Genomic DNA, 16,136 nt, shown 5'->3' with positions numbered 1-16,136 from the left:
CTCTGAAGACTTGTCAAAGGTATCTCTGACCATGGGAAATCTGGCTCTTCTACCCACTAAGGGCTGCAGACAGACAATTCAATGTTAATGAGCAGTTCACTGATTAGCTGTATCTGTGCCTCTTCAGGTGTAATGTACATTCAGAGCGGAATAAAACCAAATTTTGCTCCTCCTGGTCCTCCTTCTCGATCACTGACGCAGCACCAGCAAGGACCACATCAAGCATTATTCTTCTAGATACAACAGATCTCTTGGCATCTCTTAAAATATATTAAATACAGACAAGATGGAAGAAAACTGAATATATAAGCCTGTTGTCTTATCAGGTACCAGCTCTCTTGCATAACTCACCTACCCACTCATTTTAGTTTACAAATTTAATTATCAAATTTCACCAGCACGTATGTACTCCTTTCCAGGAGAAGGAAAAAAGAAGCCAGAGCAGGCCCAAGAAAGAAGGATGCAAGTGCTCACACAGCACAATCCCAGCACAAATCAGGGCTGAAATCCTTTGGTTTTATATAAACTAAAAAGCCCTGAACAGAGCTGAGTTGACCAAGGTCTTGATGTAGACATAAGTGGTCTTCCTCATATCTATGGACCAGCAAGGTAAAAATGCTGCTTCTTGCTCACCTTTGGGAGATTTGGTTTGGCTTTGAAGTTCTTATTTCGCCTGGGGAGATAATAAATGGCTCAGGTTAATCTAGGCGTGGAATTGCAGAATTGAGTAGTTTATGAAACAAGCCCTTCCAAATCCCCTTTAGCATCTGCTTCCTATTACCTGCACTGAAACTGGGTGGCTTCTGCATGCTGCAAACTAGTTCTACAAATTTAGTGGCACAAGTCTGAGAGAAAAGTGTCCAATGAAGGGGAATCATTACACTGGAAATGATGGGGGTGATGGTAATTTGGGTAGAGCAAGGCAGTGGTGTCATGAAACAACTGACGACCATCCTGCTTCCTTGTACCCCGTGTTAGCTCCAATCACCCTGGTGATGTTCTCTGAACGTTCTAATGAGGTTGCAGTGTTAATCATCAACATCATTTCCCCACCTAATTTGTAATGGAAACTTTGATATCATGTTAAAAAATGTGACTGCATTACATCGCTGTCATATCTTGAGACTGGTTTGACCAGCAGATTCATTCCTTCTCTCTCTTCCCCATGTCTGTCATTACAAACAAATGATAAGAGTTAAGAAAATCAGAGGTGTAAAACATACTGGGGTCACTTTGACCTAACCATGGAATGCCTCCAAGTCTATTTGAAACCCTGAAATTTTTATATTCTGGATATTTACATTCTTCTAACTACCCATGCTGCCCATTACGCTCCAGGAATAAAGCCAAAATCCCCTCCTTTTGCACTGACATGAGGATGCCGTGGGCCCTCTCCAGCAGTTTGCTGTTGGTCGCATTGACGAATATCCCATCCTTGTCTAGGAAGGTGCCAGGGCTGGTGAGCCTGCTGTGCCGCAGCCCCATCCGTCCATTCCAGCCAACTGCGTAGGCATCGCTGCAACACCAAACACCACTCAGCGTTAGGAAGACAGAAATAAAACTTGGTTCTATGACAACAACAACAAAAAGATTACAAAATAATCCACTGGTAGAAAATGAGAGTCACCACTTTATTTTTTTCACCATTCATTCACTCCCATGGGATGAGTTTGTGATGCCAGACACCACATGAAGCGATTGGCTACTTAAGCACCTTTCAAAAATCAAATATTGGTAAAGGGATCAAACTATCAGCAGAATAACAGCTTTCAGCTCTTCCAGACAAGGCTTAGGTCTGCAGATACCCCAGTGGTCTGAAGGATATGAGACTATGACCTCTGCCATCAGCCTTGCCATCATTAGTAGAGTCACTACTTCAGATGATGCTGGTACTGACTCTGTCTTCTCTAATTCATGCAATTGTTTTATTAGAAAAAGTATTATTTGCAATAAACTATTTGTCACAAAGGATGCCAGCCTCAGCTGGACTGATGGGCTGGCCCAGAATCACTAGACCTGCTCACAAATCACTCACCCAATTTGGTTCTCCAGAAACATTCTCTTGGCTGCAGAAGGACTGAAGGGAATGGTGAGAGGAACTAAAATCCTCCCTTGGAGGAAGGGAAACAGGTACTTGACAAAATTTCACATCAGGGCAAATAATTTCCAGAGTTGAGGAGCCTTCCTATGGTGTCTGTCTATGCAAAGCCTCTCCTGGGCTGCACCCAACTGCAATACTTTTGGTTTGGTGGTGGAGTTTTGGTGGTTTGTTTTTGTTTTGTTTTGCTTTTAAATTTTAAATTCTCTATTAACCTTATAGAAATCATTATATGAAATAAAGGTGATCTAAAGAAGGATGTGGAGTCTGCAAACACCAGCCCTCCCTGTACTCCTTCCCCGAGTTATCTCAGACAGGAGGAAAAAGAATAGGAGGAGACTCATGGCAACACCAGTCTTCTGGTCATGAGGATGCTGAAGGACATGGAGGTTTAAATGGGGCCTCCGGCACCAGTCACTTCTGAGGTCTAACAACAGGACAGCCCTTTGCCTTAAAGTCTTGGTTTGGAGGAAGGACAAATATCAAGTGCTGAATGGAAATTAAAAAATAAAGCATGTGAAGTTGTTCATTCAGCCAGATCAAAGCCTGGAGCCAGATCCCTGAAGCAACGTGACACTGGACTGCAAGTCGCCTTGCTGCCTTGCCACAGTCTTTTGCAAATTCCTTCCTAGCCCCATTAAATCGGCATTTTGACATGTACCACTATTAAAAGAAAGGATGAATCACAGCAACTCCTGGCTGAGTGCTCCAGGATCTGCTTTTTCTAAGCAGCCCATTCAATTCAGGGAAGGCCAGAAAGAAGTTCTAATGTTCAGGTGATCTCTCCTGTCCACCTTCTTTTTCTTTACAGCTAAGGTCCCATTCATTAAAAATCTCCTATTTGCAGGAGGGAAAAAAACCCCCCACCAGTTCATGGGTACCACTAAACCTCAGTGGCTACTTTCAGGACCTACAACCCATCATTAATCCTGGCTGACCTCAATGCACTCTCAGGCTTGAGACCGGTTGTGGATATAGGGACTCTGACTAGATAATAGAATACCCTAGAAATTCCCATGTGGCTTTGAAAAAAAAAAAAAAGAAAAAGAAAAAGAAAAAAAGAGAGACAAAACAACAGCTCTGTTTCTTAAGGATGCTTTAGGATGGATACATGCATATGACGACCGACACAGCCTTTTTGGTACTTGGGAGGTCAATCATCTCACCAAACCCACACAACCATTTCAAGACAGACTGATCAACACCCGCTTCCCTGCACGCTGCTTAGACATCACTGTACATAAACCAGTTTTATCACTGTACATAAAACGGTTTCATCAATGAACATAAACCAGCAGGAAAACAGACTGCCCAAGCATTTTTGGTTAGCAGTGCATGGCTTTCATTACTCAACGGCCGGTGGAGGCACTTCCAAGGCACGCTGGCTTCCCCATGTTCTGCTGAAGCTGGGTTCCCCTGCCCCCAGCATGTGCAAACCACCCGTCCGCTCTCTTCTGAGATCAGAGGATAGAGCTTGGCTCGCTAAACCCTCCGCAACGACTTCCTGCGTGATGTCATGCCTCAAATTTGCTTTTAGAAGCAAGCCCCGGGCTATCCTGTGAGTTGGATGTACAACGCAGACTTATCAGAGACCGCATGATCATGAGATGGCTTTGAAAGCAAATTCCTGTTTAATTTAGCTCTGTAAATTGCTTGCCAGTCTATCTGCTGGAAAGTTGTTAAAGTAAATCTCTCTTCTATACATGTTACATTCACCCTTGTATTTATTCTTTCTTGCTCAACAAGTGCAATTTAACTGAAATACCTACATTTATCAAGTGTGATATAACTCTTCAGATCAAAATCACCTGCCTACTCCAAAAGCACAGGCTGGATTTTAGAGATCTTATGAGAGACCTGGTTTGTGCTTTCAGAAGGAAGGGGCACAGATGACATTTGAGGACCCATCACTGATGATGCCCAAGAGAAGTAAAGATCATCGACCGTGCTACTGAGGCACTGCACCAGGAGGAACATTGGAGTTAGAACAGCTTCAAAAGTACTTTTTCTGCAAATATATCTGTAAAAGGAATAAATCATCTGTCCTGACCCTGTTGTTATTATACAACTGCTGAGGATGATGGAGGAAAGACACAGTAGTTGCTACCTTTGATCCTGGCTGTTTGAGGGCACTTGCATGCTATGCTGGCTTAAGTTAAACCAAATAAATAGACCTGACCACAGGCTGAACTCTACAGTAAATAAATATAGCCCCCTCATTGCCTGGGACAGGAGGAGTTTCCCTGCCCCTTGCTGAGATGAGATGTTTTGTATGAAAACGCCAGCAGCCTAATCTGCTGCACCAGTGTGCCTCCAAAGCTAGGCCTGTACGGTCAAGAAAAGCCCCATCCCACTTCACAGATGTCCTTCACACACCAACATCAGATCTGAAGGCGTGTTAGAGAAACTGCAGAACTTCTCTTATCTACATGTGAATATCTCCACAGGGACAAAGTTTCACATTACATCACGTTTAGGGAAACCTGCGCAACCAGAGATGCTACAAACAGTGAACGTCACCCCTGGAGACACAGACCTTCTCTGCCTCAACCAGGTACCTACTATCATCATAACCCAACGCACTGGAGCCATAGCAGCTATAGCATTAGGAAAAAGGACGGGTGGGAAAGATTGATGTGAGGACAACCAGGGTTGCATCCCTTCCCACAATAAGGTGAGACTGTTTGCACAAGCTGGATTTCTGCCCAGACTCAAGAAGTGGCACAAATTTATGAATCCAATCCAACAATTTTATGGAAATCACATCTTCTCCAACCAGTGAAAATAAGCCAAATTGTAATGATATGAGAATATTCAGTTCTCCTTCAGCAGGGTATCACCACCACTCTCAAAAGGAAGAAATTTGGGGCAAGAGGGATATTCTAGTCTTGATAGCAATCAGGGGGCATATGGTGAACAAAGCCAGATAATAAAAGCCACTTTTGCTCCCCCTGAAAAAAAAAGGAACAATGTGTATCTAATTTCTGTCTTGGCTATTTAGCATTAAAGCCAGTAAAACAAGAGGTTTAATAATGTGTCTGGAGGATATTTTAATTTGTGTGGAAGGGAAGCCCACTGAGATGCAAGGACCATTACAGGGGTTCGATAGACACATTTTCGGGAGACAGTCTCAGACTCCTCTCAATTCTTCTGGACTTCTCGTGAAACTCAGAGCAGCCATGAAGTTACACCTGGATGTCTGCAGCTCTAAGCAATCATTTTAGGACCTGAGGATGTTCTGATCATATCTTTCCCCAGCATACACACACATCTACTCAGAGGAAAGCAGAGAGGTGCTGTACCCCTTTAGAGGTGGTATTTGGATAATCAGGGGTCTGCAGAGGGATAGATAGAACAAGAGTAACTGAAGAAAAGGAGGAGGATCAGTGCCCAGATATCCCTTTGAAATTAAGACATTTTGCTTCACAAGCAACTTAATTCAGGAATGGATTTGGAAAACTTTTGCAGAAGAGGCACAGATCTGCATCTTAAAGTGTTGACTTGACTCTCAAGCAAAAAGGTCTCACTAAGCAGTTGCTTGAATGGCCAGAATCTTCAAGGAAGGATTAGAAAATAAAACTGTACATATAAACTGTAAAAATAGAAATTATTTCCAGTTAAGATCCTTTTTCCCTTAAAAGTAAGCAAACATTTGACAAGGTACCATCTCAAGCCCATAACTACCCAGGTCCTCCACACTCAGAGGCACCTAGAGCCACCATCACACTGCCTGTGTGCAGTTCTGCACCCAAACACATCATCCTTCTTTTTCCCCTCCAGACAAATCCTCAGTAAATTTTTATTTCCTTGATATTGGCACATTCATTAATTTTTTTTGTAAGCTTCTTGTCATCTTATACACCACACCACTTATAATTGCTGTCTTTTGATGGAGGAAAGTTGTTTTCCCTGCCTGCCTGTCAGGTAAGGGTATTTCTATATGATCACATAGCAGAGAAAGAATGAGAAGACAAAATTAATAAGCAAACTGGAAGAAACATTAATACGGTCATTTATAACAACAGACAGTACTCTCCCATCCCAGATTTCCTTGTTGTGCCAATGTAAAAGCAAGAGACTTACCGCTGGGTCCTCTCGTTGATGGTGTTGACTCCCTGGAGATCTGAGAGTGGTGTCCGAGGGCTCTTCCGAGTAATACCTAAAGCAGCACATGAAAAAAGAAGTTTCTACCTGGCTCTTCACCAAAAGGCAATTAGCAGAGCCATAGCTTAGCACTGACTACAGAGAGGAGGAGCATGTACATGTCATGGCACATGCTGGGCATACAAGGGTGCCAAGGATACTGACATACCCATCATCTACTAAGTTCTACCTCTCTGCTGCAAAGTCATCACCCTTATGAGTAACACTGTTTGCTCAAGCCTACTAATTCCCCTCCCACACATGCACGTTGTGGTAGGGACACATTGTCCCAGCTAGTAAGCAAATGGGGTGAAAGAAGAAGTTGCTGTGATGGAGGGGACCAGCCACCCATGTCCTGCATGTCCAAAATATTCCAAAACCCTCTGCCGTGCATGGGACAACCCAGCTGCTTCCATGGGCAAAACACCCAGACATAAGTAGGGTGTTTGGAAAAATGGACATTGATACCTTCCACACTTCTTCCCTTCCTACAGATACATGGACAGGGACATGTATATCAAGTAGTATATACTGCACAGGGCTTTATTGCCTATTGAACCTATATCCTTTGATAGGGGTTGTTTTAAAGCAATTTTTATTTCATAAATAGCCAAGGAAGCTATCATACACAGTTACAGAAACAGATGTTTCAAGCTGTTATCTTCCCCAAAGTGGAAATGTTTTGTAACCAAGCATTTAGGAAGACAGAAGGCAATTTCTGTAGACAACAAAATTCTTTTCAAGTCACTGAACTACAGATATTTAAAGACCTGAGAAGCTCGAATTTGACATGAAAACAGCCAAGTAATTTTTTAACCGTCTCAAAATTGTTGCCGTGAGACAGGAAACACTGCAGCGCTCACCTGAACATGGGGAAAATCTGTATTCTCTTACCCTGAGACTTCTGCAGTGGGAAAAAATTGAAAAAACCCCACCTCTCTAAGAGGTCTAAACTATAGTTTGTAACAGAATAGGAAGAAGCAATCGCATATTCACTCCTCCCAACATTTATAATTTTCCTGTTTAATACAGCCCAGCTGCAGAGCTAAAATTTATCATAAGTATCTTCTAATTCTGAAGACGAACACAAAGCAAATATGCAGAGATCTGAGCTCATCCTGCTGACCTGCCATTCCTCAGAGCCTGACATTTCTAAGAAGATGAATTCCTAACAAACCTCCACAGGTGTCACCCCTTTAATGGGACATCTACTACTGTTATCTTGAGATATAACAACAGCTTGTCTTGAAGTATTGGGCAGGAGAAGCCTGAAAAGGCTGATGGTCCACTTGCTTAAGTTATTAAATCTGAAGGTGTAAGTGTCCAAATATCCTAGAAATATGAGCAAAAGAAAAATTCAGGAATGTGCTGCCACAGGTCATCTTTGACCCTGCCTCTGCTCCAAGGCAGGACCAGGTCACTCCTGTTGAGAAGGTTTTTGCAATCTCCAACTCTGGAGATTCTCGAGAAGCAAGCCAGATAATCTAACCAAGTGCTCATCTATGCCTAGAATCCAAAACTCTCTCTTTAATCTCCCTTGTTGCCATTTAAGCCATTTTTTGTTGGCTTAACAAAATAGAACACTCCCAGGAGTGTTCTTTCACCTCTTTCAAGACTGGCATTTCTGTGCTAAAAGTTGCTTGTTTAAACACAGAAACCCAATTAGAAGAGGTGGGGGAAATGAGAATAATCAGGAAATACTGCATCAGTACTTTTTGTAGCTAGTTTTACACTAAGAAAGCACTTAATATCTAACTGTGCCTATTTTTTATATAGCGTATATGCCTGGATACTTTCCCATTAAGGCACAGAAGGCTTCTCTAACCTAAAGCATTTCATTTTGCTTTGAGTGGTGACCAGCTGCAGTATTAGTGAAAAATGAGCTTTCACTGGTAATTCAAAGGCTTTTTTTTTTTTTTAGTCCATGCCCTTCTTTTTGGAGCAAACTCTGTCTCCCTTCACTATGGTGCCCAAGCTGGGTTAAAAAGGATTGCTTTAAGACGTACTCCCCAAAAAAAGACTTTTATACACTGTGCCATCACTTGACTCTTAAAAGAAGAAAAACACATGTACCAAAGCCAAATAAAAGTTTTCATATTGATGTAGCCCCTTTTCTGGGAAACAGAGCAAGGTTTTTTAGAAATGAAAGGCAAAAAGGTTTTAGATTTAACCTGAGGAGTTGCACGTGGCTTTGAGAATTCTGTTAGTGAATATGGGGTATTAAATTGTACATATTAATAGACTGCAAGCCAAGGAACAGTGGTATGACTGGAAATCACTGGAAAAACACTCAGCTCAGATGCAGCCTGATCTATTTTACATTTCAGGAATAAAATTATTCTGATTTTTTAAGCTCGTTCCCTTTTCTTCATCTGTGGTATTTCAGAAAGTCAGACTGATTTGCTTAACAGGTCTTTGCCCTCATTGAGAACTTTGGATAATCCCAGTCCACTTCCTACTCACAAACATCAACCAGCAGAGCTTTGGTCTTGAACTCAGAGATGTCTAAACCCAGTGCCTTGCTCTTGTGTGAGACCATAAATTGATTACTAGGCTCAAAGACACCAACGAGGTGACTGAGATGGGAAGGGAAGGGCAGTCAGTTGGCTACACAAGCTGAATACCAAGTGACCTAAAGAGAATCTCAATATATTCATCAAATCAATTAGTTTTCTCTCTCTGTGCGTAGCTGGAACAAATTGCACAATTCAAGACAAGAAGATGATCTATTTGGTCCCTCTCTCAAGGATGACATGGATGTAACCTCATCTGACTTCTGGGAAAAGCAGAGTTCCTGTGGCCAACCTCAGCCTGAGCATCCTCTCCTGCAGGGCCCACAAGCCTACTAAATTCAGGACCCCAAAATTCCACACACTCCAACCCTGGATTAGCCTGCCAAAGAAATGAAGCCTGGGGAAGCAGCTTGCAGGAGCACACCTCATGGGAAGATGAAAATGATTTCTGAACGCAGAACATGAATAACTTGTTTGTCAGGTTGGGTGCTCTCAGCCAATTCACAAACTATGTCAATGTTACGCTCTGATCCGTGTGTTGATTTTATCCTAAGAGAGACCAAACTGTGTGGACTAGACTATAATAAGTGAGGTTTTAACATGTTGAGCTCAGCACTGAGCTCAACTTTACTGCTTCACATTAAATTAAAGCTCTGTTTCTAAGAGTCACTCGAGTTGTATGAATTTCCCTTTTCACCCTTAAGCAATTGCAAATTGAACACCCAAAACCTCCCATGTTGCTGACCTACCATACAAATTAAAAATTAATTTAAATTTATTAATTGCAATTAAAATTACTTTACTGAAAATCACCTTTCTTTTCAACAGATTCTTAGTAGTATCAGTAAGGTCACTTAGCACAACAACCTCCTGAGAAAACCCATTGCTGTGTTTGCCTTACTGCTTTATACTTCCTTGTAGCAAGAGTGGGAACTTGTAGGAAAACACAAGGTACTCTAAATTAAGAATTAAAGTCTAAATTAAGATTTAAAATACCTTCGCTCCCCCAACGCTACATGCTGCATGAAGCATGGAAATCTGATATAAGGTATCTAGCAGTAAAAGCATATTTGTGAAGATTTAACATGCAACTACTGTACTTACCATGCTCAGCTCTGCAAAAAAACCCTGTGTGGCTTGCATTTATGCCCAAATTGCATGATGTTGAAGTTAGCAACCAGGGCTGAGGATTTGCCCTTGCAGACTGCATGTAGCAGCACTCTATTTCTGTGAGCTTTAGCATGCAACATGAAGAGAATAATGGCAGAAAAATGATATATCTAAAGATATGAGCACCAAATATGTATATATATATTTTATATATATATAATATAGTACTGCAGGCAAGAGTTTCTGTGTTATCATGCAGGATGAGTTTATTATGTGACAGAAGAGTGAAGAGGAAGAAACGGAGACCAAGTGCATCTTTATTCAACTCATTCTGTAAAATAACATTGCTAAATGCTTTAGTTTTAAGTAAAAGCCCTCAGAGACTATTTTCACAAGCTATAGTTATTTTTGAAGTTCAATAAAATCGAAATAAAGTCAAATTCCAGCTGTATCAGCCATGTGCCTTATATTACGAATATTCTGACTGGACCTGTGGTACTTTGAACTTATTATCACACATGTAATTATGTAATAATAAAGCACATGAACAATACTCCTAGCATCACCATCCCAACTTAACATCAGCAAGAAAACGTGGAACACCAACAAAACAATGCCATATCTCAAGAGACGTGGGTTTGCATTTGATTTTGCTCTTCAAACTCTGCCTAATAATTTCCTGATAGGATCAAAATTACTATAAGGCAGCCAGTTTGATCCTGGAAGGCTCCTTGAGTGTTTGGTTCGTTTTGTTTGGGTTTTTTTAACCCTTTCTATGCTGAATGCACCTGGTTTCCATTTCTTGGCATGTGAGTGTCATATGAGAGGGAAGGGCAGGTGGTGGAGCCTTACTGTACTTCTCCTCCTTGCATCTCTGCAGGATCTCTAAGCTCCTCTGATGAACTGGGTGATGGAGAAAGCTAAAACTATCCACACTTTTCAAAACCGCACATGGTACTGCATCATCATGCCCTTGGGAAGCAAAATAAAAACAAAAAAAAAAAAAATGGAGAGAAGAGAAAGATTATATAAGCAGAAATCAGGGGAGGGTAAAGAACAAGCTCGAAGGACGCAAGAGCTCAAGGGTCACACATTTTTCATGCTTGACATAATTTAACCTCAGTTTCCTCTGGACACAGTGACATGGCACAGGAGCGATGGGCTGGGCTGTGTCCCAACCTCACTTACAATCCTTATTAGCCAGAGCATAATCACTTTATAATAATTCAAAGATTATTTGGGCAAAAACCAGATGATTAGATAGACGTTTACTTTTATTAACTACTTCTTACAATCCTCTGCCAGGCATTACCTGCAATTCCCTGCACAGATGCTCCTAGACATGGCCACCTTGAATTCTCATCTTACATCCCAGTGCCACACTTTGCTTAGATATTGGCAATTAAAAGGAAAAATAGAAATTATTTGTATCAAGCAAGGGTTCTGTATTCCTCAAGGGCAGAGGACACAGAGTCTGGAGTTAGGTAGGATGGGTTTGAGGTCAAAAATTGGAAGAAACCATTGTTGCGTGGGCAAGAGGACTTCTGATGGCCCAGCTCTGACCACAGGGTGGAGGAGAGGTGACACTGTGCAAACAGGGAGCATCTCTCCATCACTGTTTAAGTGGCCAAGTCAAGGGATACGTCATTCTCCCATTGAGACATGATGAGGTCACTGAGGAGTTACCTTGTGTTAGCACATACAGAAGCATTTCATACCAATGCATTAAATCATCAGAAAGGACTGATCTGAACTTTTCAAAGGAACATTGTCAAGGGGTGTCTTCCTCACATTAAAACCACTTCATGATGCTAGGTGAGACCTCAAAGACCAGTATTTTGGTTGCTATTGCTTTTATTTGGCAAATACAGAATTTGGGGGGTTTTATCCTTTTCAGGGGTGGGGGGCAGGTGATGTTGGTTTTTTGGTGCCCAGCTTCAGGAATAAATCTGCAGAACTCAGCAGGATTGTTTTTGAGAAGGCATTATTGCGTAGGTCAGCTGAACAGGCGCTAATCTAAGGAGCAACCCTTGTTGGCCAAATGCAAATGGAGAGTTCATTGAGGGACCATGAACCCTTTGTCAGAGCGAGGATTTAGGTAAAATCAAGCAAAACCAAGATGAGAAAGTGGAGTCTCAACAGCCTGGTTTACATGAACAGCACCAGTTCTTCTGTCAAGTTTTCACTAACAAAGAATTAGGGGGTTTTGTGTAGTAAATTCGTATCAATGGTATAGCAAAAATATGTCAATCACCCAAATATCTTTCCTAAAAAGCTTGATAATGTTCCTTTACTCAAAGTTCACTAACAAATCTAGTCCAAACTTGTAGTTCATTTGGATCATCTCAATACTTCTTGATAAACTCAATAATAATTAAAAAATCAAATTATTGAAGTCCACCCTTCAGCTAATTGCAGCTCGCCAGATCCTGGCGTGTTTCATCCAAGGAAAGTTGGCAGCACCATAAGACATACCTTATGGTGAAGAGAAAGGTACCCAACAAAATTCACAATGACACTGTTTTGCTACTCTTCACCTCCAGGTTAATGAGGACAACTGCACAGTCACTAAAAGCTGCACTACAAGGATATTAAGAGCACAAAAAAAGGAGAGTCCCCAAAGTCAGCAGGAAAAAATGCTGATTATCCTTACAGAAGCATTTGTAGCACTGGTTGGCACGGAGAAGTTAACCAAAAGGATGATGCAAATAGGAAGCAGAGCAAAATTTTGCAGACCTGCTTATACAGAGACTGGAGATTTTTTATTAAAATCCCTGTTGAGCATTGCAAGCCTGATTGGACAGACCTTCAGACAGGTAAAAGCAAGAGACTCATTTGGGGTTAAGACAAAAGAGTGCAAAGCGCCTTAAATAAAAAAAAAAACATGCTTCAGATCTTTTCCTACTCACTAATTACAACTGCCCAATGCAGCAGCAGACAGGACCTCAGAAACCCAGAATGGGGCAGCAGGCCTTTTCAAAAATTATATACAAATATTAAGCGTGCGCACTTGGATGAACATATGTGCGTGAAGTTATTCTCAGCTAATCTGCCATAATTTTATCAAAAGCTCCACATCCGTGAATGGTGAGGCATTCAAATCAGGCTAATTAAAGCCAGCAAGGTTTGCTATAAAAATAAAATAAAAACACATGCTGTCTTGAGTTGTCTGCTTTTGTCTATTGAGATGGGGTAATTTTAGTGATTTTCTAAAAATTCACCAATGTCTTCTGCCATAGATGCAAAGCATCAGTTCAGGGCTTTTCTGCGTTATTTCAGGGAGCAGGAGGGACCACCAGCATCTGGTAGTGGATGCTGCACCAGCCCACCCACTGTCCAGACACTGGCCGAGACTTCTGCTCAGGTTCACCTCTTCTACAGCCATCTGCTTTGTGGTGCTCTGGCAAGACGGATGGGATTTTGGAGAAGGACAACTGAATGGGAGATGGGCATGAGATCTCACCAACAAAAGCATGGAAACACTGCTATGGGTATCACCTTGCTGAACACTACCCCTACCTGGGCAGAAGTCATGCTAGGAGATGATGGCTACCTCTCCAAAGAGGACAGAGGCAGCTGAATGTGAGTGGTCCCAGCTCTGCCATCACTTGGAGGGCAAGCTTTCCTGACAGGTAAGGTGTATCTCAATATGGGAATTAGGTCTGGGTAATCTCCTGCCACTAGTTCTGCCTGTGTAATGGTGACTTTCTCATTACATTTTCCCAATTCAGGCTGAAGATGCACATAGGAATTCAGGGTATAAATGATCTAAGGATTTTGGGGAAGATTAAGTCAAACTTTATCCAGCTTTCTGAGGGGTTTTGTTTTTTTTCTTTTTTGCTTGTTTTTTATTTTTGACTCAAAACACAGAGGTTACAAAGTGCAAAGCCATTTGAAAGCGGGCTAGAGGATACCAGACAAAAGAGCAGCATCATGTGCTAGAAGAGATTTAGAAATTCAGCTATTATCATGCATTGGTTAGTCTTGGTATGGAAATAAAAGGCAATACAAGAACTGAATCTCAGAATTGTCTGAAAACCTCCTGGACTTTATTTTATACCGATAGATAGATAGATAGATAGATAGATAGATAGATAGATAGATGGATGCAAGTTATTGCCACAAACTCAAGACTGAAAAGCTGAAAAACTAGCTATTGGAGAGATGAGCATGGCAGGCACAACCAATTGCCAGAGACACAGAAAGCAAAGCGAGGCTTGAAATTAGCTCATACTTCCCAAGACTGAATGTATTTTTATTCTCTCCTTGACTAGCTTGCTTTAGTTCAGCCTGGGTTTTACACAAGATGAAAAGGCGATGCTAGGAAAATGCAAATAAGGACTTTGGCAGCCAACTCTTTCAAGTAATGTTTCTCTCAGTGTGAAATGTCTTTGACATCTACCTCAGTGTTACAAAACAACACTGTCTATAAATGCTGCCTTGATGTGCCAGATAGACCCAGGTTCAGGAGAAACATCTTTTCTCTTATACTGCATCCAAGCGGTTCAAGAGGAAGAGCCTCAAGAAATGAAAGCTGATTTTTGCCTTCTGCTCTTCTTGGGATGATGTTATTCACCCCGAACAAGAAAATTATTCTTTCTGCTTGTACAGTTTCCATACCTACATTACTTGTTCCAGGCTTTGTGGCTCTCCTTGATGCACATCTCTCCAACTAAAAAAAAAAATTCATGGTGCGGCTCCATGCTTAATTTTAACTCAGATGACATTTTCCCTGCCGAGACTCTAATTTCATCATGAATTTCAAGCCCTCTTGTGCCCAGAAATTAATAGTAATGGCTTGTACCCATCTTTCCAAAATTGCTTTATGCAGAGAAATGGTCCAAAAGCACAGCTAGGTATTGCCTGCCACAGCATGATGATGCACCATTACCTTCCTTTAATTTAATGCCCCCGCGTTCACTGTGAGGTGGTTCTGGATGACTGTGAAGCAATGAATTTTGCTAGACAAGAGACACGCTCTCTTGCAGCTTAAAGGGTGAACAGCTTGAAAAATTATAGAGAAGAATTATTGCCTTTTTCTGTTTCCAGAAGTAACTAACAGATCAAGAATTCCTAGCAAAAATAATTTGCCTTATTTGCTGAATAATTTTTAAGTCTCTGAATCATTCAGGTTTTCCTATGCATGCATCCTACAAAAAGGGAAAGTTAAAGCAGCAGTAAAGTGAAAATCTTTTCTTACAATGTATTAAAATCCAAATATACCTTTAAATGTAACTTTTGCATAGCAAAAAACTACACACTATTTAAATGAGCTTTTTAATAGATGAATAGCTCCTAATAAGTCAGGCTACTTACTATGTAGTAATATATTAGATTTAAATCTTTGGTGAAAAACAGGTGCTAGGATTAGGATATTGGCACACGTACCAGTTTTCTTCTCCACATATCGTTTTCCAGCCTCCCTAAAAGCAACCATCGCCCTGAAAAACGCCCGCAGGACCGCCCAGCGGAAGACGGCCACTGGGTCGATCCCGATCATCCCGCAGATAAAGGCGTTCTTGCTGCTTCGCAGGAGAGCTACAATGTCTGGGCGCATGTGATCTGTGTTTTTCTCACGGAAATCCTAGGGAAGGAGAAAAAGGAGTGGGAGAAAAGAGGAAAATAAACAATATCTACAAGATATGCTGGGCAAGATCTGCCAGACTGTCCCTGGGACAGCACAGCTATTGAATCCTGCTTCTATCTTTTTTTTTCTGCCCCCATATTAGACACCTCTTTATGTCCAGAATATAGGTGTTTCACCCCAAAGCACCGCTCTCTGAAGCATCTCAAAGCTGAAGTTTGTCATGTGCATTTATTACATCAGAAACACAATGACAGATTTGCAGTCATAAATCCCGAGGCTGTTTCTCATACAGGCTCACCTGCCCAACAGTATTGCTTCTGCTAATAATTGGCATGAATATAAATAGGGTCAACTTTGAAATAATTTCCATAGGATTTTAAAAAGTACCTGCAACAGTGAGATGCTCAGACCACGCTCATGTAACTCGTATTAAAAAATGGCTAATGATGAAAAAAATCATTGTGTTTTCCACACAAACCAAGCTCAGAAAAGCTCCCAAACACCCAATTCCAGCTCACTGGTGGGATGTAGCATTAACCTCAGTGTGCATCCCTAAACTCTTCCCCAAAACACCAATACGCAGAGCTTGCAACATGGAGGAGAACAGGAAGACACAATCCCCAGCACCTTCTCATTTCAGCCAAGCTTTTCACCAAACACTTCTCTCTCAACCCTTGGGTCTCTT

The 16,136-nt window shown here is 41.5% G+C and overlaps 1 protein-coding gene across 9 annotated transcripts in view; it reads right to left on the bottom strand.

Annotated features, from left to right (window-relative positions):
- The window catches only part of MYO9A (myosin IXA), a 186,964-nt gene that overhangs the window by 34,565 nt on the left and 136,263 nt on the right, over nt 1–16,136 (bottom strand). For all 9 annotated transcript variants that reach the window (XM_074917624.1, XM_074917623.1, XM_074917628.1 and 6 more), the window contains 5 exons: nt 15,253–15,448; nt 10,717–10,836; nt 6,182–6,257; nt 1,373–1,516; nt 634–673 (listed from right to left, as the gene is read on the bottom strand). In XM_074917624.1, the coding sequence (XP_074773725.1) occupies nt 634–673; nt 1,373–1,516; nt 6,182–6,257; nt 10,717–10,836; nt 15,253–15,448 (576 nt within the window). The remainder of the gene's footprint in view (nt 1–633; nt 674–1,372; nt 1,517–6,181; nt 6,258–10,716; nt 10,837–15,252; nt 15,449–16,136) is intronic.

Source organism: Athene noctua, chromosome 13 (assembly GCF_965140245.1).
Source record: "Athene noctua chromosome 13, bAthNoc1.hap1.1, whole genome shotgun sequence".
Taxonomy (NCBI): Eukaryota; Metazoa; Chordata; class Aves; order Strigiformes; family Strigidae; genus Athene; species Athene noctua.
This window is presented reverse-complemented; position numbering and strand designations above follow the sequence as displayed.